The 25,117-nt window shown below is 36.6% G+C and overlaps 1 protein-coding gene across 1 annotated transcript in view; it reads left to right on the top strand.

The window, feature by feature from the left end:
- PREX2 (phosphatidylinositol-3,4,5-trisphosphate dependent Rac exchange factor 2) overlaps positions 1–25,117 on the top strand; it is a 172,406-nt gene that overhangs the window by 73,330 nt on the left and 73,959 nt on the right. The window contains exons 13-25 of the mRNA XM_066180368.1: positions 2,562–2,665; positions 3,996–4,045; positions 4,605–4,680; positions 5,419–5,491; positions 6,627–6,769; positions 6,917–7,009; positions 8,292–8,440; positions 13,372–13,457; positions 15,665–15,801; positions 18,888–19,005; positions 19,848–20,032; positions 20,912–21,073; positions 24,644–24,866. Coding sequence (XP_066036465.1) covers positions 2,562–2,665; positions 3,996–4,045; positions 4,605–4,680; positions 5,419–5,491; positions 6,627–6,769; positions 6,917–7,009; positions 8,292–8,440; positions 13,372–13,457; positions 15,665–15,801; positions 18,888–19,005; positions 19,848–20,032; positions 20,912–21,073; positions 24,644–24,866 — 1,599 coding nt within the window. The remainder of the gene's footprint in view (positions 1–2,561; positions 2,666–3,995; positions 4,046–4,604; positions 4,681–5,418; positions 5,492–6,626; positions 6,770–6,916; positions 7,010–8,291; positions 8,441–13,371; positions 13,458–15,664; positions 15,802–18,887; positions 19,006–19,847; positions 20,033–20,911; positions 21,074–24,643; positions 24,867–25,117) is intronic.

The following is a 25,117-nucleotide window of genomic DNA, read 5'->3' as shown; positions in this document are numbered from 1 at the left end:
TAAATACACCCATAGATTTTCTCAATGCAAAGTTAAATGAATATTGTGTAACTCCATGAGATAAAAGGGTAATTATATTAGAGCATAGAAATGTGAGCCAGACATGCTACTTTGAATAGTGAATCCAGCTGTGGTTCACTGAAAATAGCATTCCTAAAATAAAGTTGAATGAACCATCTGTTTTCACAGAGGGAGCAAGGGAGGAAGAATGTTTGGCTGTTATTTACATTGCAAATATTGTAGAGGCCTTTGTTGAGAGTTTGCATATTCACTAGGCTGGCCATTATTGTCACTGTGCTGGAGTTCATTCTAGTAGTGACAGAACCATGGTGTGATGGACATTGTTATACTTCCTGATGTGTGAACTCTGGCAAGTAGAAAAGTTACAGTTTTTCTTTTTTTCCCCCCTCCACTTTTGTGTAAGGGAAAAAAGTCTGTTTGCAGCTGCTATTTTAAAGCTATGTGGTGGAGTTCTCTGATATCTGAAATGACTGATACCAGTCAATGGAGTGAGGTGCTTTGTTCACTTGCTGCAGCTGATTAGAGATAGATGCCTTGTCTCAGTGGATTAAGGAGCTTTGTAGCTACAAAAATAAACTGAATATCAGATAGTTTTAAAATGAATAGGTGACTGTGCAGTTTCTTGGACTGATGTAATGATCTGATTTAAAATTACATTGGCAAAAAAAATTAGAAGACCAGTTTAAACTTCAATCAGTTCCTTTTTCGTAGTATATGCCATATAAATATCCCAGCAGAAATGTGGGTACAGCGTTAGAAATGACACAGAAAACAACCTGGCCTTTCTTATTTTAGTGGTAATGCAGCTTTTTGTGAGCTTAAGTGTTTGAAACCCAGCACATTCCAGCTCTGTGGAGCTACTCCCTTAGTTTCTGGTGCACTGTGGTAAGCTGGGACTGCAGAGACAGAGTGGTACTTGTGTTCCTCAGAGGGCATAGCCTGCTCTGTTTGTCATGGGCATGCAAGAAAGGAAAGGTGCTTTGTCATCCTGGGTCCTTCCCAGTGCATCCCTGTAAGAGTGAGGAGTAATTCGGCTTTAGGCAAAGCTATCTTGATGGTGGGTTTTTGGGTTTTTTCGGAACTTGCTGGTTATAGAGAACCCTTTTTATATGTTAATCTATTGGAATACATTTTTTCTTCAACAGTAGGAATACTTTTTAATTATAGAGCTAGAATGCATCTTTTTTTCTTAGTTGAATGGTCACAAGCCATTAAAATTCACTTAGATACTTATATTGGGCGTTATATGTAGTCTGTATCTCATGTGTTTAGAGACAATGATACGTAAAAGAGCTTAGGAATTATTTTGAATAACCATCAGTTCAAGGCAATTGGAGTAGTGTCCTGAGCTTTACTATTAGTGGATATATCAAATGCAAGTAGAGATGTTATTTTGCTCTTGCGCATGAGACTGGTGAAACCACTTAATATATGAAGTTCAGTTTTTATGTCTGTGTATCAGATGATGTGTGGAACTACTGAGGAGCTTGATGGGGCATGAAAAATGACACAGACGGAAGGCACTTCACTATGCAAAGTTTATGATGCCTAACTAAATTTTTAGAAGAGAATTATGTATGGTGGCTTAATCACTTGCTATAGGAAGGCACGCACAGAATTACCTAACTCTGTCAGGTGTATTATTCTGATAAATGAAGACATTACACCACCCTCCTTTATCATTTGATGACAAGTAAATTGACTTTCAAAATTAAACCTTGCAACTTCAAGCAAAGCTGTAATTAATAAAGTAGTTATCTTAGGATGGTGATAATGCCTAAGCCTGTCCTCAACCATCAAATGGATCAGCTGTTTTTCAGAAAGATTTGCAGCAGTACTGTTTCCAGGAGAATCTTTGTATCCTCTGACATGACTTGTTTTGACAAAACACTTGAAGTTGTGAGGTTTGTCGCTGGAATCTTGTGAAACGCTGGAAGTCCACCTGTTAAGATCCTTTTTCCCAGGTCTTTGGGGAAACAGACTATCAACATCTTCATAATAATTGCCAGTCTCTTGCACTTATGATGGTTAGGTGGCTAAATATAGAGGGAGACATTCCTGTCTCCTTTTTTCCCACTGCAAGGCTACTCAAATGCGTTGTGAAATGTTTGTATATTTACTGAATCATCTGAGATTGGCCTTATCAAGAATGGGGACAGAAAATAATGTGGAAGAATAATATGAATAGTTGCAAAATAGGTCTTATTTGGCTATTTGCTTGATAAGCTTTGCAAAAGCACTGGAGACTAAAAAGATTTGAGTGCCAAATTTTTCGTGCTGTCCCTACCTGTCTTCCTTATTCTTTGCCCCATGACTTGAAACAGTTTTTTTTTCTCCTTTACTACTTAAATGTTGTAAGAAATGTTGTCACCAGTGGCAAAAGAGCTTAGGGCAGATGATCTAATCGGGGTTCCTGGTCTCCTGAAATCTACCTATTCCTGTGCTTAGGGCTGTTACTTGAAGAAATGATGCTGCCCTCCCTCTCTCTCCTTGGTTTCTTGAGAAAGTCATCAAACAATGCCTTTTTTTTTTTAATTTAGTTACAGATAAGCACCAATTCAAACCTGAACACATGCTGTACAGATTCCGATATGATGATGGAACATACTATCCCAGAAATGAGATGCAGGACGTGATCTCCAAGGTACAGAATAAAATAGTTGCTATTATTAGGAAGAACACATCAGAAACTGAGATTCTGCTTGAAAAGTAACGTAAGATTTGCTGGGATAAACAACATCCCCTCATAGTTGCCACTCTATATTTATGTGAATCAAATTCAGTTTTCCACTTGTAAGATTTTGGTTAGGTTTTATACATTTTAAATGCAAACTGGCAGTTTACTATTATGTAGTTGCAGTTGCTATTCAATGGTTTCATATGCAGGATGCATTTCCTGTGTTTCTGGGTGATCCTGAAGCTGAGGTTCAGTCTATTGTATTTTTCAGTCCCTTCTCATAGATATGAAGATATATGTAGGAAACAGCTTTCAGATTTCTCTGAAATCAGAGTGTTCTTTACTAGTGCCCTAGCAAGACAGTAAATCTATAGTCACATAAATGATTAAACATAATAGGTTATACTACCCATCTATGCTACTGACAACAATGAAAAGATTGGTAAAAGTTACCTTTTAACTCATTAATATTCAAATTTGTCATGATTTGGGGTCAGTAGAAAATGTCTGCATTTGGGTATTACACTGCAAACACGTATAAACAAACAAGTATAATTTAATTTTTGCTTCACTGGTTAATGTAAAGTGTATCTAGAGAAATCTACAATACTGAACTCCCAGTCAGAGCAAAGTAGGATGGAATCTAATTTGACACAACTATTAATCATTATACTTGCATATTGTAAACATAATTGCTTTTTATAGTTTCCTAAGTAATACTAATGTGTTTTTCCTTTTTTAAAATACAATTTTCTGATGGTAATTTCTTAAACTACTCCAGATGTATAATTTATTTGTTTTTAATAGAAAACATTTCTAATCTTTGAATCTTTTTGCATTTTTAAAATTGATTAGTTATAATTTTAATTTGTAAGCAAAGTATTGACGCATATAATGAAATGCAGTGGTTTTTACTTAAATTAATCAGTTGTAGAATAGCAACCACTGTTTGGGATAACCTTAATGCATGGAAATATTGATTTATTTTTTGTGTGCTTTTCTTTCTAAGTATTTCAAACCTTCAGGATATTTTAATGCTACCTTGAAGCTCGTCTGTTATGCATGTGTCTCAGTAAGCTTAGGTTAGATGGGAAATGTTTTCATTCTCATAATTTGTTCACCAATATTGTTATCGGGAAACATTGTTTTGGCATATGAAAATACATAGAAATTTTAACACATCTTTTCACTATATAAATAAAATCCATTGACAGCATACAGGCTTCCTTACTGCGTCCCTGCCTCTTGTCTGTGATGTGAGTGTGTGGTTATCTCACCACCTCTTTCTCTTTAACAGGGTGTACGACTCTATTGTCGCCTTCACAGTCTCTTTACCCCAGTAATTAGGTGAGTCCAATTGGGAAGTCCTGAGGGAGTAATTTGGAAGAAGTATATGATCTGAAGATGTTGTGTTTGAATGTAGGAACCGAACCCATCCTTTCAAGATTGGTCTTTTGAGAGTAATCAGATAAGATTGAAATGCTATCAAGACAAAAAGCATAACTGAGCCACTAAATAGCTGCCAGCTCTGTTCAGTGTAACTTTTTGAATTGACTTCTAGAGCCTCCTAGGTCCTGATGGATATGCTTATGTGCCTACTTTATATATTAGTGCACTCCTTTACTAACATACCAATACCTACCTCATTTGAAGAGTCCCAGCTGTAACAACACACCTGCCTTTATATTCCAGTGACAATATCACCCAAATAGGATGTGATCAGCCTTCTCCTTTCTGTCTACAAGAAAGACTGAATTTGCTATTCTTTTTCCTGCAGAGAAAACTTCTCAACCATTAAGCGCTCAATTCATGCTTGCGCTAACTCCTCTATAAGCTACAAGTATTTTTCTCTTTCTCCTGAGCCTTTGTTTGATTTTTAAAAATTGTTTTGTGTTGTTTTGAACAGAGATAAAGACTATCACTTGAGAACCTACAAATCTGTGGTTATGGCTAACAAATTCATAGATTGGTTGATTGCCCAGGCAAGTAGACACCTTTGGATTTATGTATGTTTCGCATTTAAATTCTGATTTGAAAGCTAGTGATATATCAAGAACAACATACAAACACTTTGTGTGAGGGGTTATTAGAATTGTATGTGTAAGTGTAATCCTCTTAAACTAGTAGAGTAACAGAAATCAGCTGTCATCAGCTATGCTTTCCATCCGTATTGTGCTTATCTTCCTTATTTGAAATTGAATTGAAATGTTTTGATGACCCATAGCTTTGTGATTCAGCATATAACACTGTCTATGCCTTAAAACAAAATGAAATGAGAAACTCTAAATTACTAACTAGATTAGCAAAAGTCAGTGCCAATTTGCTGCCATCAATTCTGTTTCATTTTAAATGAACGAGAAAAAACAACATGGTATCCTGTTCACTCTGTCAATGTGCACTAATTCCATAAAATAAAAGTTTAAAACTTTGATGCTTATAGATTCTATTATGTTCAATTTTAATGGAGAATGCAGTATTACTGAAGTCTTTTCCTATTTATTTGTAATTATAGAGGGTTATAGCACATAAAAGTCCCTTCCAACCCAAACTACTCTATAATTTTATGATAAACATGTATATACTTGTTCATATATTTATGTGCTAAAAATGTATACATAAAGGTGGTGGTGGCAAATATAATCTACAGCCATTGCCATCCCTGTGAGATTACTTTGACAATATATTAAAATACATTTTAAAAATGTACTGTGTTTTTACAGGGGGATTGCCGGACGAGGGAGGAAGCTATGATATTTGGTGTGGCTCTTTGTGATAACGGGTTTATGCACCATGGTAAGTAAATACATTCTGCACAAGCTATGCTTACTTTCTGTTTAATGTGATCTGCACAGTTGAAAGGAAATGCAGGGGCTGATAAAGATATTACAGAAGAGATGGAAAGTTCTTCCATTGTATCACTAAAGAGATTGATGCTACAATCTTCAAGGAAAAAAAACCTATTGTATACTCTGAAAATTACATCCAAATTTTATAGCACGTGCTGAGGAATTCATCCGCTAAAGGATTTAGTGGGGGCAGTTTTATTAGTCACATTGCAAGAAATGTCTTAAGACCGTAATTAATGCATGTTGGCACTGATGAGACAATAAAAAATAGCGTAGGAAAGAAATGTGAGATTTTGGGGGGAATTAATCAAGTATGGAGGAGCATGACTTCAAAAAAAGGGAAGTGGTGACAATGGGAGAAAGTGGGTTGGAGAAAAATGAGAAAATTATAAGGATAGCAAAGAACAAAGAAGAGAGGAGACCAGATATATGTGCAGCACCAAAATTATGGTGAACAAGGATCCATTTAATACCATCAGAGGCAAGATTTCAGTAAAAGTATTGAAGTAGTAGGTCATTTACTGAAACGAAAAGAGAAAGAAATTTCTTTTTTTAGCTTGTTTAGACAAGAGGTTGAGAACATACTCTCTGGTATTGTTCATTCTTTTTCCTTTGACTTTTGAACACACAAACTGCATCCATTGGCTGTTCTACTTGCTTCCACGTCCCCAACAAACCTGTTTCTAATTTTGAGCCATCTGGAGAGTGCCAGAACTTGGTGGTGAGCATCTTCAGCAGCTACCCAGCAGTACTTTTCAAAATCATGTTTTCAAATCCCTTTTCAGAAGAAGCCTTGTGCTTGGTATTTTCACTGAAACTATTTCAGCCTAATATATCTTTCTCAGTTTGGTGGAACCTAGATGTTGTAGTTGAAAAAATGAGCTTAGTGATACCTATCCCTCTATTATCAATCCAAATAACAATTGTTGTGTATGTTAAAAGATTTCCCTAGATTCACACACACAAGAATAGTTTGCTAGCATTCAATATGTGTATGCATGTTCAGTATTTTATGGCTCATAAAACACATGATATTCAAAAGTTCAAAAGAAAAGAAATATGTGTGAATTTCTGTCATACAGTGTTAGAGAAAAGTGAATTTAAAGATGAGCCACTGCTGTTCCGTTTTTATGCGGATGAAGAAATGGAAGGATCAAATATGAAGCACAGACTCATGAAACATGATCTGAAAGTAGTGGAAAATGTCATAGCCAAGTCATTACTGGTGAGTGAAACACCCTCACTGTGTGCTTTGATGAGTGAAAAAATTGGTCATGGTGAAAATATATTAGGACAATTTATTATTGATGAAGACATACTTCAGTTTTTATTAATGCATTTCTGAACAATATTTTAAAAAATTATTTTACAGATTAAATCTATTGAAGGAACCTATGGTTTTGGTTTAGAAGATAAAAATAAGGTGCCAATTATTAAAGTGGTGGAGAAAGGATCAAGTGCTGAGGTATCAAATACTATAAATTATCTTCCCTGTTTTATTTACTTGGTCACAGATGTATGTTTTGTGCATCATTTAGGAAAGTCTATAGTAGTAGAAGGTGACTGAGCACTTACCAAGAAAGTTGTGCCTATGAATCTTTTTCCCTTTATTCTATTTTTTCTTTTTTTTTTTTTTTGTTGTTGTTGTTTTGTTGTTTTTGTTTGTTTTCTTTTTCATGTTTTGTTTTGTTAAAAATACTGTTTTGAACATTATCTAACACTTATTTTCTGCTCAGCTAAATTGTCATATTGAGTGATTATATGAAAGTTGTAATTTTATTTTTATGCATTTTGTATTTCAGTGATGACATTAATCATAATTGAAATAAACATTATTGGTAAAATATGAAATGGGTATAGAGCTAATCTGTGAGTTGCAGTTGATATATTTCATAGTAAAGGATGTATGAAGTTTAGATAAAGTCTGGAATTTGAGAATCTGGATGAATGAATTTCAGCCTTCCTGTTTGGTAGCACTGCTTTAGATTCTCTTTGGGTTAGTTAATATTCTACTGAGCATCATGGGAGTCTCTATATATGTAAAGCACCATGCTCTTTCATGGGAGAAAAACTTGGACTTATATTTCAAGGCTTTCTAAATCTCATGGTGGAGTACGAATTTAAATTTTAAATAGACACAGCAAATGAGCAATATAATTCAGCCACAGAGCTAAATAGAGTGATTTCTAGCAGTCAGGGTCTGCCATGCTCTAGGATGGCACTAGGGCTTTGCCTGTACCCTGAGCCACTCTTTGTACTCCTGTAGTTCAACTGTTATGGTGCTTTTCTTGTTAGATCAAAGTTTAAAGACTCTTTTGTTTTGGAACTTACCAAATATTCACTTACTGAAGTATTAATAGGGTCTTTCTTTATGAAAAGAAGCTTTAGTTCCTTTGGAAAATGGTGGATGAAAAATTAGGTACTGTCATAAAATAAATGGCTCGATCAAAACGGTTGTGTTAATTATGAAGAAATTAACTGATATTGTGATACTGTCACAAAATCTTGATTAAGAATTGGTCTTGTACTTAGCTCTCTTCAGACTGAGTGTTTACCCTTCACAGGAATTTAACCTGTTTTAGAAGCATTTTGTGGTGTAAGTCCCGTGTGCATGGTACGTGAGTCATAAAGAATATAAAGAAAATGTGATTGTAATTTTTTCTATTGGGGTTGCATGCCAGCAGAAGAAAACGTAATGTTAGTGGTTATTAAAAGCAAACATAGACACAACTGTTGTTATTTTCCAGATGGCAGGCTTGGAAGTTGGGAAGAAAATCTTTGCCATTAATGGTGACCTGGTTTTTCTGCGACCCTTCAGTGAAGTGGATTGCTTCCTGAAAGCCTGTTTAAACAGCAGAAAGCCCCTGCGGGTTCTTGTGAGCACTAAACCTCGAGAGTAAGTTATCATTCCTTCGGGAAATTTTACAAACAACAACTGAAGTGAATTTTAAGACCAGTAGAACTTCAGAGAGCACTATTGTAACGGGTTTTTACGTGTTGTATCTGACCTGAGTTTGCAAAGTCAAGCAAATCGATTTGACTTGATTTTGTTTTATCCTATTTGTGAGTCAGCAAAAGAATCACATGAGTACTTCAGATCTTCAGTTCTGCCACTTTAAATACATGCAGGTTCTGCAAGTTTAAATGAAGTTTCATTGACTATATTGTCAGTTTTTATCACTTATCTCTTGCTGTGTGTATGAAACAAATTCCTGTGTCTGGGGATTAGTTGCGGGTTTGGCACTGTCAGACTTTGTGGTCTCATGGGCCCCTTCAGGTTGTGTGTTGGTTGTGTAAACAGCGGGAGGAGATAAACAGCTCCTCATCTTTATGTAACAGATGCATTTCTGTACACAGTTTTTACCATTCCTACCTAAACACAAGTTTTGTTATGTAAAAGAAATACAAAGTGAGGCTGAATAGGTGAGTTCAGTAAATATGTAAATGAGCATAAGTATACTAGTAAAGTTAATGCAGTTTCTGCTAGGTTATTCATAACAAAGAAGAAGGAGTCCAAAAAAAAAACTTACCTGGAGTAATTTTTTATTCAAAATTTGCAGAATAAAGATGTGCCATCCTCTGTTACCTTACAGCATTACAGAGCGCCTCGCTCAGAAATGGCTCTTGTTAAGTGGTAGATTGAAGATCTCTTTCTCCTCTTAATAAGCAAAGGTGTCTTGAGAAGTAAAATGGTACCCAGAACATGAAAAAGAGCAAAGAAATAAATAAGGCATAAAGATGCTTATCTCGACTGATACTCCAACACTTGCTCCCATCCCCCAAACAAACAAAACTAACAATTAAAAAAATCCCCCAGACCGCAGGATTGTAAAAAGCATAAAAGGCATAACATAGGCCTTTATCTAATGCAGATCTTGGTTTAATTTCTGACTCAACTTGTGGGTGAATTTTAAGGTTGAGAGAGATGATCTAGTGAATGCAGAGTTCACAGGAGTTGAATTTGTTTCTCAGTGTTCCCTGCTTTTTGCAGGAGATGCTGCTAGCACAACTGAGTTCACAGAAGTTCTCTCCTGAATTCTTAGCCTAAACTGCCAGTGATGGTCTTTTATAGTTCTTTAGCGTGTTCTCAAAGCAGTTTCAGAATGCAATCGTATAGATGATAGTGAATAGTTAATATATGAGTACATTAAATGATGTTATACTTACAAAATGTTTCAAGCGAAAATTTATTAATCTTTATATATTATTATATTTTTGAAAAATTATAGACTTCAGCAAAGTTTGGATCTCCCCTCTGATGATAATCATCTCTAAATGCCTACCAATATGTGTTCTAGAAAAAACAAAAGAAGTACAAGAAATGATGCAATTCTGTTATTCAAAACTGCCAGTAAATCAAGTTTGCTACAGTCCAAATGTATTTTAAAATCACTTTTAGCATCAATTTGAATGTGTTTGCTTTTGCAATGGGAAATGGAGCTTGGGGCAAAGATCTCTGAAATAATAGCAGAGCTGGCTCTGGATGGAAAGGCTGTAAAGTTATATCAGTGCACTGTTATGCATGACCTAACTAGCTCTGATAAGGGCTAATACAGCTGTGTTGCTTTTTCTAGACCCTGAGCCAGTATCATGAGGGTATGCTTGCTTACTTTGGGCTAGCTTACTTTGGGCAAGCTCAGGGCTTAATTTTAAGGAGTAGATGTGAATTTTGATTCTCAGAACTGTGTTTTTGTTGCTTAGGTTTGTCGGTAGGTTTATTGCTTTTGTTCTTAGACCAAGCAGGAGCACAGCCCTATGTGCTTACAAGTCATACAAACAGCAGTGGATGATTCTTACTTTACAGAACTCAGTACTTTCCACAGGCGCTCAGAAAAACCTGCAACAAAACATCATTTCAAGAAAGTTCAGCAAGGAGAAGCACAGGTTGCTGGGAGAGCCTGATGCCTCTTTGCGAGGCTGGGGACTACAAAGAGTTATTTTGCAGAAAGTGTGCTGTGTTTGAGGAGCTGTGTTGCAGGTGGAGTTACAGGAAGAAGTCAACTGGATATGCAGTGTTTGAGTGAACAAGCAAAAGAGATCAAGTATTTTCAGCAGCACTACAGTCTCAGACTCCCAGGAGTCTTGAACCTCCATTGTGGTGAAGAAGCAGATGGACTCAGAACCCTGTGGGGTAATTAGTCAAAGGACTGTTAGTCAAGGGTCTGTTAAAGATTAGGGCTGGAGGCACATCATGGCACGTACCAGCAAGAAGGTTCCTCTTTCTTTGAATTTGGCAAGTAGGACTGGTACCTTTTACAACAGGTATGGGGTTCTCGGTCTAGAAGGCCAAACAACTGATGAGGTGGGAGAAGGTCTATCTGGAACCGTGGGGCCTCCTGAAACACCACCACCTGCACCCTGCATCAGAGCCTCCTATGTTAACAGGAAAAGAAGGGTAGATGTGACAGGAGATCCCTTCAAAGGGGAATGGAGTGTCTGATATGCAGACTATCGGCAATTGATGGAGAGACAGGAACTCTGATTTGGTGGTCAGAATTCGATTTTACTCAGGTTTTCTACAAACTTATATGCCATTTCAGTAAGGTTAATAATTTCTACTACAATAATTAGGTTAAAAGATCGTACAAGCAACTTATGCATTTTACAACATCTTTATCGTAGGGGGTTGATTGAATCTCTTCCCTTAAGCAGGTTTAATCCCATCTTCTCATAATCTCAAAGTTCTGTTTGTCCTTGCCATGGCATCCTAGTCATCAGACTAGCTATGCTAATTAAGTCTGTCTTACTGTCTGTCTTGTGTATTCCCACAGCAGAGCTGACCCAGCTCACAGGGAAGTCTGCTGTCTCCCAGGGGCTTGGATAAGGGACATTACTGGAAAACAATCCAGTCTAGTAAGGCCCTCTGATTACTATCCACTATTGGTTGTTCAAACTGGCAGTGATGGAATAAAACAGGGAAATCAGAGGGCAATCAAAAAAGACCTCAGTTCCCTGCTACGATTGGTGGAGGGATCCGGAGCACAGTAGTTGATTTCATTGATTCTTCCAGTAACAAGGAATAACATCAGTAGGATTAGGCAGATCCATCAGGTCAGTAGATGGCTCCAAGTCTGGTGTCAATAGAAAAATTTTGGATTTGTTGACCATAGGATGGTCTACTCAAGACCTTGTCTACTGACACTTGACAGGATTCATTATTTCAGAGTGAAAATGTCTTTGCAGTTGTTGGGGTCCATCAGTGCTAGTCACTTTTCAAACATCACCTCCTAAGAGCACAGGAACAGGTAATTCCAGAATGTCCGAAGTCAAGGAGGTGAGGCAGAAGGCTGGCTTGGTTGAATAGGAATATTCTCTGGAAATAAAGCCAAAAAGGAAAGCATATGCCCAATGGAAGCAAGGTCAAAGACATGGGAAGAATACAGAGATCCTGCTCACTACTGCTTGGAGAAAATTCATGTGGCCAGAGGTCAAGTAGAGTTGAAGCTGGCTGGAAGTGTGAGGGACAATAAGAAGAGCTTTTTCAAGTATATTAAAGGCAATAGGTAAGGTAAAAATAACATTGACCTGCTACAGGATGAGGATGGTCACCTCACAATTGGGGACAGGGACAATGCAGAGGTGTTTAATTTATTCTTCACCTCCATCTTTGACATGGGCGAAGGACCAAAGGGGTCTCAGTGCCCTGAGCTGTAGGACCATGACTGCAAGAATGATCAGCTCCCAGCCAGCCCTGAAACTGTGTGAGATCTGATGCTTCAGCTGGAACTCTACAAATCTATGGGATGGAATTCATCCAAGAGTCCTCAAGGCACTAGCTGATGTGATTCTAAAGCCCCTCTTGATGATTTTTGAGCTGTCTTGGGAATCTGAAGAGGTCCCAGCTGACTGGAATCTGGAAAACGTCCCAATTTTCAAGAAGGGGAAGAAAGTGGACCTGAGAAACTACAGGCCTGTCAGTCTCACTTCTGTGCCTGGTAAAGTTATGGAGAAGATTATTCTGGGAGGTATTGAAAAACACCTGAGTGACAATGCAGTCATTGGTCACAGCCAACATGGCTTCATGAGAGAAAAGTCCTGCTCATCAAACAAAATTTCCTTTTATGACAGGGTACTTCACTGCAGTCTGCAACTTCCTCAGGAGCAGAAAGGGAGGGGCAGGCACTGATCTCTTCTCTGTGGTGACCAGTGACAGGACCCGAGGGAAAGACCTGTAATTCTGTGATGGGAGGTTAGGGTTGGATATTATAAAAATGTTCTTCACCTAGGGGGTGGTTAGGTACTGGAACAGGCTCTCCAGGGAAGTGGTCACAGCCCCAGCCTGACGGAGTTCAAGAAGCGTTTGGACAAGCTCTCAGGCACATGGTGTGACTCTTAGGGTGTGTGTGTGTGTGAGGCCAGGAGTTGAACTTTGGTGATCCTTGTGGGTCCCTTCCAACTCAGCACATTCTGTGGTTCTATTAAACTGTAATATGGATCCAGGCTCTGCAGTCTTCTGCAGCTTGTCTGATCAGGCCTGCTGTGATCTCTGATCCCCAGGCTCTGTCCTCCCAGCTGGGGGAGATTGCCTGCCTTCCCAGGGCTTTCAGTGTTGCTGTGCTATGGCAACTTACCCAAATATCAGTCCTTTTAGGAGGAATTTTAAAGCTATGGTGGTGTTTTAATTATAATCAGCATATTGAATTTCCCTGTGAAATAGATTGTTTGTGCTGTCTTAGCTTGCTTTTATTTCTGAAGTCAGTGGTGCATGGTATCTGGAATATGAATGCTGCAAAATCTGAAAACTGTTTTGAATAAAAACGTGGAGTTTTGCACCCTTGTAACCTATATGCTACCTTTTGTTGCATTCATGTTAAATCTTGTTATCAGGACAGTTAAGATTCCTGACTCTGCAGATGGACTTGGATTCCAGATCCGGGGTTTTGGCCCATCTGTTGTCCATGCAGTTGGGAGAGGTAAGCCATAAGAGCTTTCAGTGGTACTGGTAAATATACATTTAATATCTAAATGACTTTGTTGAGATAAGTCAAAATTAGGTCTAATAATCCATCTTAGATTTTTATTTTTCCCTAAGTAACAAACAATATTAAATAAACTCAAGCATAATTGTTTTGTTTACTTATACTTTGTAAGCTTTGGATACATCTTCCAACTTTTTTTTTAAATGTTGTTAGACCAATGTAGGAAAGTTAAGTTAAAGCTGTGCATTCTTTACAGGTTAAGTAGCTGAAGGATGCAGTATCACTTTGTCCAATGAATGGCTGTTGGGAACCTGTGTTTTAATTTGTTTGGTGGCTGTATGGTTCTGCAGTGTTCTGAAAACATTTTACCAAAAAAAATGTGCTTTTTACAAATATTTTCAAGAGTGTTAGTGGCTTTGTCTTGGTAATTGCAGATGTTTCATGTAAATACTATTTTGGAATGTGATTTTTAGGTCCTTGCTATCCTAATTCAGTGGTTTTGAGCAGTGCACTTGTGCTGAAAGAAGCTGAAGCATTATTTCTTGCTGTCTCATGTTGTTTATGGTAGAGCAAAGTAACTGCACTTTCAGCTGTGGGACAGTTGTGTCTCTTTCCCCCCTCCTGCCTTTGTAGCTGAGGAATTAAAAGTGAACTGATCTGCAAAACAGCCAGATTTGAGCAGAGTTTGATGACTTTTTCTAGGCTGAGGTGCCAGAAATTAGATTTTCAAAAGAAAAACTGATAAACTACAGACTCAGTAGCTGATGTGATAATTATTTCTGCACCTGGATCTCAATTCAACTGCCTATCATTATTCACTAAGCACATACTTTATTCCGATTAGCCTCAACAATATGCAAGTGCTTGCTTGTGGGGTTTGCTAAACTTGGAAGATTTTAAGCATGTGCTTAAATATTTTTCAGAATTGGGACCTTGCGGTTTTCTGAAGAGAGGTTTTGAGGGTTTTTTTGAGATAGATATTCAATAAGATAAATTTATATATTTATTTTTAGGTTTTTTTGGGGGGGAGAGGAGATTGTGATAGCAGGTAATAGTGTAATTTCCAATGACTTTGTTTTATATTAGATTTTAAATGCAACTTTAATAGTGATAATTCCTAAAATGAGGGAAGCTCATGTATATTCTGTAAGTTATTTCCTTGTCAAATACACTCAAGTGACAAGTCATGAAGTCGTGACAAGCTTTCTATTTGTCAGCCCTGCACATTCAGTCTAGCCTTCTCTTTCATAGCCCCTAGCTGCCGCACCCCAGTCTGGCAGTCTCTAGGCAATAGATTTTTACTTCCTTGGCACTTCTATAGCAGTATCAAGAGACATTAGGAGGTGAATGTTCAGGTAGCTGGAACTAAGGTCATACTCCAGCAGGCTGTCTTTCAGGAGTGTGAATTGCACTGAAAAGACCTGGAGACAACTGCTATTTTTGTAGTGCCTGTTCAGTCACTAGATTTTCCCAACGTGGTTATTCCATTGTGAAAATAAGTCACTGAACCAAATACTTCATGTTGCTTAAAGAGAATGTTTTGTTTTGGTATCATGTCGTGTGTGTCCCCCTGTTCCACTGTCTGATAATTTGAGATATTCTACTTAGTTATCTTTGAGATTTTGATTTAAAGCTGTAAGGCCCTCTGCTATAATTGTGTTGGCAGGGAAGATGAAAATAAGAACAATATCTTTGGAAATGTTTTTGGAATTTCGATATTTCACTTCATAATTAACATGATACTCTAGTATGCTCTCATGCTTCTTTATGTATTGTCAGAAACCTTCTGGTTTTTATGTAAAATTGAAACACCTGAATTAAACAAGAAGCTCATAAGCTTGGGTCATATAAAAGTAGGCTAAGTTGTAATTAGTGACTTTCAAGCTAGAGCCATTTTATCCTTTTAAAGTCCTTTTCTTTGAGGTGAATTTTCCACATTAATATTGCTAGTCAATGTTTGTTGTTTTATGAAGCAGCCTTTAAAAAATTGTCTGGTCTCTCTTATGGAAACATCTGCTGGCAAACTCCATTTTCTTGGCATCCAACTGGTCTACAGAAGTACTTTGTGGTCAGGGGAAGTATGTAAGAATCAGCCAGACCTGGTCCTGATTTTTTAAAAAAGAGGGTTTTTTTGGACTGTAAGCTTGAAAGGACATGTTTAGAAGAAGAAGTCTGCTAACTATGTGGGTTTTTATTAATAGGAACAGTGGCAGCTGCGGCAGGCCTCCACCCTGGCCAGTGCATAATCAAAGTGAATGGAATTAATGTCAGCAAAGAGACTCATGCAAGTGTTATTGCTCATGTCACAGCCTGCAGGAAGTACAGGAGGCCAATGCAGGTATGTCTCATTTGGTGCCCTTGCACATTTTCTTCTAGGTTTCTCTTTTTGGTCAAAGTAAACAGTGTGGCACTTATCTCTGTGCACATATCTGTTGTATTTGAGTGGGATGAGAGGAAAGAAGTTGTGAATAAAACTGAAGGGAAGCCAATTGAAACATAAAAGCTGAAGATTGCTCCATGGTGATGTTCAAGATCTGCTTGGTTTCTGCATTGAAATAAATATAATAGATAATTTTTATATGGTGTTTTTAAAGGGCTATTTCAAACATTTCTGCAGTCTTATGCAGAAAGAATTTTGAGGTAAATTCTCATCTTGATGGAGAGGGAATCACACAGCTTTCTGCCTGCACAGCAGCAGGAGAATGAAATGCATAAAACTGATTTTCTTCCAGAATTTTGTTACACTTCAGTACACAGAGAGCAGAATGCATATATTCTATCCATAAAAGTCAGAGTTCCCATTGCATTCCAGCCTTGACAATAAGCATAGTCAGGGACTCATAATTTCCTTTTTTCACAATGCATGCAGATTTTGTTATCTTTGTCATGTTAGTTAAGGATAAAATCTCAGGCTTCCAAGACACAAATTTAGGAAGAAAAACTAACCAAGCTGGATTCTATAGTGTAATTTTCCAATTCTCTGCGTATTTTTCATAAACTGTGAACCAATATTATTAATTAACTCCACAAACTCTTGAAGTACGTATTTACTGAGGAGAAAAATCCAATTAAAATCAAGAGCTGAATCCTTCTTCCACACCGACCACATAGTTATAAGAATTATATAGTTAGAACTGGGTCATATAAATACAGCCTTTATGAAAATGTTCTTGGGATGTTTGTATTTAAATGATAATACAGAATTGAAATTGTTCCATGGCATGTCGAGATAAAGCTCACCTGTGCTTTAAAGGAAGATGCACTGTAGTAAAGAGAAAGTGTCCTGTTCACTAGTAGCAAAACTGGCTAGAATAAAAGATAAATTGAATTCATTATAGCAGTTTTCTTCTCTCTGTGTATAGCTGTAGACTTCCTATGGATATTAGAGACACACAAAGGTGGTTGATTAATGTTGGTTGCTGTGAATGCCTTGGCATTAAAAATTACTTTGGGTTTTTTTAATTGCTTGTATAATAACTTGAAGTTTTTTCCTATACATAGTGTTTATTTCAGTTTTAAAAAGTAACTGATCATAATTCAGCAAATTGCAGATAACTAAAATTCCTCAGACAGACAAGAAAAAACTTCATTTAGGATGCAGTGTTATTAGGAACTATGGGAGAATTGTCTAGACTGAAGTAAATGATAATATTCCCACTAGTGCAAGGACAGCTAAAATTTAATTTCCTATTCAGAAATTTGGAGGGGTTTTAAAATTATTATTTGGAAATTGACTATGGATTTCTCCTTGTTTGTAAGTATAGTTCATACAGCCTATCATTTAATTACCAGGAATATTGCAGTCTCTCCTGTGATTCCCAATTTCATAATTGAAAGGGAATCTTTTTCTGCTTCTTATATCTTCTGCTTCTCAGGGTAAAAAGTCTTCCTAATTGCCTGGAGCATGAAGCTTCATTTCAGATTCTTTGAGTCAATAATTGTGTAATTTCTATTGGACAGTGTTTATCTTCTGTCTTGTGTGAATAAAGAAAATTGAGATCAGATTTTACTTCTTGGAATTACAGTTTCCTTGCAGAGATACTCATCATGATGTGACAGATTTCTGCTTAGTTTGTTCTTCTATGATGATTTTGAAGAGCGTTTCTCCAAGTCATATTGCATTTCATTGTTTGTTAACTTTTGGAAAAGGGACTTCCAGTTTAAGTAGTTAGTATTTCCTATTAGAGATTGGTACGGCAGTCTTCATGCTGCCAAGCAAGTCTGTAAGAATCCAAAACTAAGCATCAAGTTTTGAGGTGAACCTGCGAAGCAGTGTGGGTTTCAGAAGCATTCCTATTGATCAGATTCTGCACAGGTGTCTTCCAACAATCAAATTAGAGCTCTGAAAGTTAAGCTCTCTTACTAAAATATTTCATACCACTGAGTGAAAAGCAAGGCATAGATGAATCTGGGAAGCCTAGAGAAGCCATACCAATGGAATAAAGATAGAATCTGAATGTTGTATTTTAGAGAAGGATAACCAGGTGTATTTGGCACTTTGCATGAAGATTTTAACATTCAACCTAAATGTTTGCTATCCTTGTTTAACTTTGAATTCTTCCACAAACTTCCTTTTGAATTCAGATTTGTCATAATCATGTCATTTATTCTGCTGTCACTGTTGGATAAGGAGTGATTAACTAACTGTTAAGCTTGTTTTGAAGTGTAAGGGACAAAAAGTAATCTGAGGATGCTGTGCTTGATAGGACCTTCCACAAGGGTATGATGGACATGTGGCTGAGTTACAGACTGGGTTGAAGATGTGAGACATACAAGTGGCTTCTTCAAAGGTTGCATGACCCATGGAAGCCACCATTCCTGTGCTCGTGTGTCACTCAGCCACAGAAGATGGTGTATTTTTGGAGTCTATGGTTCTTTTCTTTGGGAGATGCTAATCTGTGAGAAAAAAGAAAAATCATTTGTTACTACACTAGTAAAATGAGTTTAGTAAAGGCAAATAAAAGTAATGAAGGCTGTAGTATAGGTTCTTTGTGCCAGTGACCCGTGGGTGATGGATTAACTGGACATTCTCTGTCTTTGGTTGATATTCCATGATATTTGCCACCAGATTTGTGGATGCACAGCAGATTTAGAAAAGAAAAAATGGGTTGTTTTTTCTTCTCCCTATGATTTCTTAGGGAAAAATATTTTTCAATATTCAAATTGATTTGAAATGTGTTGTGTTGAATTATTTTTGGCAGAGACATGAAAATGATGTATGTCATGTTGTCACAGACTTCATACTGTCTCATGACAATATATGCTGAAATAAAAAATAACTTGCCAAAATTCTTTGGGTGGTTTTATACAATGCCAAAATTCTCTGGATTTTTTTTTTTTAATTTAGGCCTTAAAACAGTGAAATAACTGTTATCAGTTGCACTTGCAAAGCTTTTTCTAGTTGTCTATTTTCTGTTCTTCTAGCAAGATTCTATACAGTGGGTTTACAACAGCATTGAAAGTGCACAGGAAGATCTTCAGAAAACAAACACCAAACCCTCTGGAGATGATGGAGGCGATGCCTTTGACTGTAAAGTGGAAGGTATGTGATGCTTATTTGATTTTGCTGTTGCTGAGAATTCTATTATAATACAAGGAAAATGTAGGCAGTGGGTTTCTTTGCAGAGAGGAAATTTTGAGCAGATCATAAGACATGTTTTACATAACGATTTGCTTTCTTATGTATTCTAAACATATAAATTTAATATGCTATTCTTTGAAAACTACTATCTTTCCCATTTAGAGAAAATACTTCTGTGAACACTGGGGAAAATCTGTTTGTTTTAACTTGTAAGAAACATAAACCTAGGCGTTACCTGATTTGTTTTCCCCGCTAGTAATAATTTATGGCAAACTAGATACATTAGTCATTACTGCATGGGAAATAAAAAAAAATTGTTATCCTTTAGATTATTTTCAGGCAATTAACATTTAAATAAAACTGCATTCATCTGCAACTTGTAATTAAAGGGACAGTTAACACATGACCTGTATTTATATTCTCTTCATAAATGCAGTTATTGTGGTTTCATTTCTGAATATTGACAGTTTTCACAGTGATTTTCTTCTACTTTATTTAGAAATTCTCAGATTTCCCTTTTTTGGATTTTTCTTAATGTCTCTGGATTATAAATTAAATGGAATTATCCCCCTTTAATGACTGTTTGTAAAGGAAGAGTACTGCCTGTTTTGCAGTCCAGTATTTTAACATCTATAAATCTACCAGTGTTCTGATTGTTATATTTTTCAGCCAGGTTTTTTAATGAATTTTTTTAAATACAATGATCAGAACATACCTCTTTCAAGAATGGTTGCCTATGTCCTTTATAGCTCATTTAATGGCCGGGACTTGTTAAGAGATTTGTGTTACTTTATTTATTCTAGAGGTAATTGATAAATTTAACACTATGGCAATAATTGATGGGAAGAAAGATCATGTGAGTCTGACTGTTGACAATGTTCATCTGGAGTATGGAGTGGTTTATGAGTATGACAGCACAGCTGGGATAAAGTGCCATGTCTTGGAAAAAATGATTGAACCAAAGGGGTTTTTCAGTTTGACTGCAAAGGTATGAAGCATTTTTTGTATGTTAATGCTTATTGTGTTTAATACCAATGGAGAAACTTGTGTCTTTTTTTACTCTTATGATTATATTTCTTTCATTTGATACCTTATAATTGATCACATTTATCTCTCTGATGTTTTGAAGGATGATTGTGTGCTCAGGAGGAAAATGAGTCATGTTATTATAAATTGAGCCTTTAAATCTAAAAAAAAAGTTAAAAGATATTCAAAGTCTTCCATTCCTCCTGCCCCTCTCCCTTATTTCTTAATTATCAAATAATACTTGAGAGAAAGTGAAAGATCCACTGAAATATCTATAAAGGCTATATATACTACCCTTATCTCTTCAACATGCCTTTTATTTAGTTTTCTCTCACCATTATAGCAAGGCTTCAGACTTTGCTGGGCAGTACAGCTTATTCTGTGCCTTATTTCCTGGTCTTTTTATGCAGAATATACAAGAGGATAGCACTCTGTTTTCTTTCATGCTTTTTCAGTGTGTTAGTATTCTGCCAAACCAAAGATTTTCTAGAAGTAATGAATGAATTAATTCAGCAGCTTTGCATAATATGTGCTGATCAAGTAAATACAGCAGATAATGTATTTCACAGGAGCCATAGTGGTTTCATTAGTAGGAAATTAGTAGTAAATCCATTATCAGACAATGTCATGAGAAGCCAAGCAAAAATACTTATGGGTATAACTTATCAGGGAATAGATTTAAGAAAACCTCTTTGCATCCCAAGCTTCATTCATTGTTGCTGTGCACCATTTTCTGTAATGTTATCAGACTTTTCAGCTTTAGTTATAAGAGATGATTAGTAAGGGGAAATTTTAGTCAACTTAATTTCATAACATACTTCTCTTGTTTTTATTATCTTAGATTCTTGAAGCACTGGCAAAAAGCGATGAACATTTTGTGCAGAATTGCAACAGCCTCAATTCCTTAAATGACGTTATCCCCACTGAACTTCAAAGTAAATTCAGTGTCATTTGCAGTGAGAAAATTGAGCACATCTATAGAAGAATCTCTAGTTATAAAAAGGTATGACATGCGTGTTCTAAGCTTGATTATATTTGTATTTTAAGAGAAAAACAGGGGAATGTGGTACAGTTTGAATAACTCTTCAGAGTGTCTATGGCAGTGACAAAAATGTGGCTGAAAGCTTAGCTATTTTGAAGCATGAATGCCTTAATTGAGTAATTGCATAAATTTTTTTTCAAGTCATTCTCTTTCTTATCCCTTTTTTAGACACTGGGTAGTTTGTATTCTTTCTTGTTTGCTGTGTTCAGTTGCAGACATAATCAACTGCATATTCTGCAAATGGCCATCATTCTTGTAAATGCCTTAAACCAATACTCTAGTGAATTTGCAGATGTTAACCAAAAATGTAGCAATAACGACAGAATTGTTTTTTCCTTTCTAGAGCAATTCAAATATCAAATTTTAACTATTTATTCAACTTTTAAGCCCTAGCATAACTGTTAATAGTAACATCTCTGTAAATTATTAGCTTCACTTGGTTTAATAGACCATAATACCATGGAAAAATGGGGAAGGTGCTGACTTTCATATGCTTGAGATCTAAATTAATGATATGTGAATGAAAAAATAGCCCAGACTAAGACCACCAGTTGCTGTCAGTGCATTTTTCTATAGCTGTTTAACCATTTAAGCAGGACGTAAATGAATCAACCATTTGCATTTTGTTAATGCAAACTCATTAGTGAGTCAATACAGAAAGAATACAGAGGAAAGTGAATACAGAAGCTTCACACATTTGCAGAAACTGCATTTAAAAGGGTAGATAATGATTTTTTAAGTTTTCAAAGGAAAAATAGGGAGAACTGTTAGGAATATCTGTAGCTTCAGTAGGATGAAGGCCGAAAAGCAGCTTGTCAGACATTTCTAGGTGCTCTCTAAAAAGAAATGGAATAAACTGAGTTATGTCAATGGAGACATCAAAAGATGTCTCCATTGCTTTAGAAAACATCTGATCTCTCCATTGTTTGCCAGAATTACAAACCTCCATGTTTCTAATTTGGTTAAAATTCAAAATATATTTTTAAAGCAAAATTCATTAGTTTTCCTATTAATAGTTACAGTTCAAGTAATATGCAGGTGATTTATGTTTTCTATAGCTGAAAATTTTGACTATGATATACAGCCTCTACAGAGGAGGCCAAGATAGTAAATCAAGTTTTGTTGTGTTTGCTGGATGTGAAACAAACAGCCTCAGGGAAGTTTTCATAGTTCTCACACTGTCTAGAAGCAGATATTCCTGATACAAATGGCACTTTAAATCTCATCTGCTCAAGAATCAGTATTTTCACAGTTATAGCTTTTAATGACAATTAGTAATGAAGTGGATTTCAGGAATAGATGTGTCATTTTCTTGGCAAGGTAAAGGTAACCATAGTTACAGGAGACTTTCTGAGTGCCTGAGCCCTGCTTGGCTCCTGGTTTTACTGTGAAAGTTTGAGTTCTATAAATAAAAGAGACTGTAGATTTCTGCAGTTCCTACTATTATTATTATCAGAACATTTTTCTCCTAATAGACCTCGATTCCTGTGCCATGAGTCCCAGATGTTTCTCAACACATATATGAAAAGAATTTTGGTCCTGACTTATGACCTTATTAAATCATAGCCAGCATTTGGTCTCTCTGGAGCAGGATGTGTGGGAGATTGAGATGTGAAATATGTACTGCTTGCAGAAAAATTTTCATCATTGAATGTCCTTGGTACCCTTCTTAACAACTTGTACATTCTTCAGGCTTTGAACAACTCCATAACTGGATTTCTTGTAACCCTCCAGAACTTGTTGTGATCTAAAGATTTAAATGTCATTATCCCAACAAGTGTTCATCAGGCTTAAGTAATATGACACCAAAATAAACAGAAATTTAAGTCCCAGAAACATCTTACTTTGCAGACAGGATGTGTCTTAATTCAACTGAAGTGTTAGTAAAAAGTTGACTGATTTGAAATTTTACTGACATTTATTAGCGAAGAAGCTTTGCAAGTTAACTTTGAAAATATTCTTATGCATGAGCTGTGGTTCATAGCTAAGTAGGTCTGTGTAATATTTTGACTGGAGAGATATTGTGATTAAAACACTGATTACATCTTGCCAGAAAAAACTCTTCCCTAACAACAAACTGCACTGAAATTACACATATTGACAAAAATCCTACTTGTAACTGACAAATCTCTTTTCCAATTGAAGAGCTTGATCGCATGACTTGATTTTGAAGTAGATGAAGCTGCTGAGTGCCCAGTTCAGTCTTCTCCGTTTTGGATTTACGTCTTCTCATCTTAAAAACCAAATAACTCTAGCCCATTCAAGACTCTGCACAAAATTTAAAATGTTAGAATCAAGGAGATGTGGCTAAGCACTGTATGAGAATTAGCCCATAAAAGACATTCCTCCTTGCTGAGCTGATATATAGGGGTGGGGAGGGGGGGAAGAGGTGCTGGGCTAGGAAAGTCTGTTAAATGTGGTGTTTGCAGTTTTTATGTACTAGTACTCATCAGCTTCCTAATGTCATTCAAAATAGAAGAATGGTTGAGGTTGGAACAAACCTCTGCAGGTCTTGTTCAGCCAGCCCTGGTTAAGCAGGGCCACCCAGAGATGGTTTCCCAGGACCATCTTTGAGGAGGGAGACGTGACCTCTCTTCCCTGAACCTCTCTGAGTAACTTGTGTCAGTGCTGGATCACCCTCATAGTGCAACAGCGTTTCCTGATATTCAGAGGAAACTTCTGTGTTTAAGTTTGGGCCCATTGCCTCTTGTCCTGGCACTGGACACCACTGGAAAGAGCCTAGCTTTGTCCTCTTTGCACCCTTCTCTCACGTACTCATATACATTGATGTGTTTCCCCCTGAGATTTCTCTTCTTCAGGCTTTTCTTCCCAGCTCTCTCACCCTTTCCTCACAGGAGAGAAGCTCCAGTCCCTGACTCATCTCACTGGGCTCACGTCCACTGGGCTCTCTCCAGTATGCCCATGCCTATTCCTGTGAAGCCCAGACTTGGACCCAGTACTCGAGGAGAGGCCTCACTGGTGCTGAGGAGGAGAACAGGATCACCTCCTTCCAACCCCTGGCAATGCTTCTCTTAATGCAGGAGGATAAGATATAATTAAAGAGGAGTTCCTCCTTCCCGAATAGGAAATCTAAAATTCATACTTTCTGATTTTGTCTTCATTATAGCTTCAGACAAAAATTTCATGAATTTTTGAAAAAATACTGATGTGAAAATATCGACAGGTGTTTCTAAATGTCATGAGCAGTACAGTGGTTCCAGACTTGCTTGCCAGAAAGGCACTTAATTTTTTATTATGTTCCACAGGAAATAAATTCTATCTTTCTATAACAAAGCTATTTACTTCTTAAAATATCATTTTTTTCAAAAAACAACCCCTTAAAAATGTAAAATGAGAATGACTTTTCTTTTCCTTTTAGAGAAAGATTGAAATTACAAAGTTGGGACACCTTAAGGCAAGGATGACTGAAATATTTTAAGCTTTTATTTTCTAGTTAGTTACACAAGAATTATTAGCTAAGTGCAGACACAAGAAGAACTGATAATCAAAATTTGGTTTTCTTACTTCTAGTTTTCAAGAGTATTAAAAAACAGAGCTTGGCCTACCTTCAAACAAGCTAAGTCAAAGATTTCACCACTTCACAGCAGTGATTTCTGTCCAACCAATTGCCATATCAATGTGATGGAAGTGTCTTACCCTAAGACCTCAACGTCCCTTGGTAGTGCCTTTGGTGTACAGTTAGACAGCAGAAAACATTCTTCCCATGAAAAAGAAAATAAAAACACTGATCAAGGTAAGTCGATTGAGCTTGAAAGAGCTACTTCCAGTGCTTCTGATGTACAGTCTTAAAAGGTGATACTTTTAGGTTTATAGCCCAAGTATCAAAATTAAGGATAAGCATTTCTGAAATCACCATGCTTTTGATTCTTAGTTTTATTTTAAGGCATAATAACAGGTAGTAATAATTTCACAGTAACTTTTTTCATAAATGGCTTGACTTTGAAATGCAAATAAAATGCAAAATTAAATGAGTACATGAATTTT

The sequence above is a fragment of the Chamaea fasciata genome, unplaced genomic scaffold, assembly GCF_029207755.1.
Source record: "Chamaea fasciata isolate MVZ Bird 193981 ecotype frontalis unplaced genomic scaffold, bChaFas1.0.hap1 SCAF_1, whole genome shotgun sequence".
NCBI classification, from domain to species: Eukaryota; Metazoa; Chordata; class Aves; order Passeriformes; family Sylviidae; genus Chamaea; species Chamaea fasciata.
This window is presented reverse-complemented; position numbering and strand designations above follow the sequence as displayed.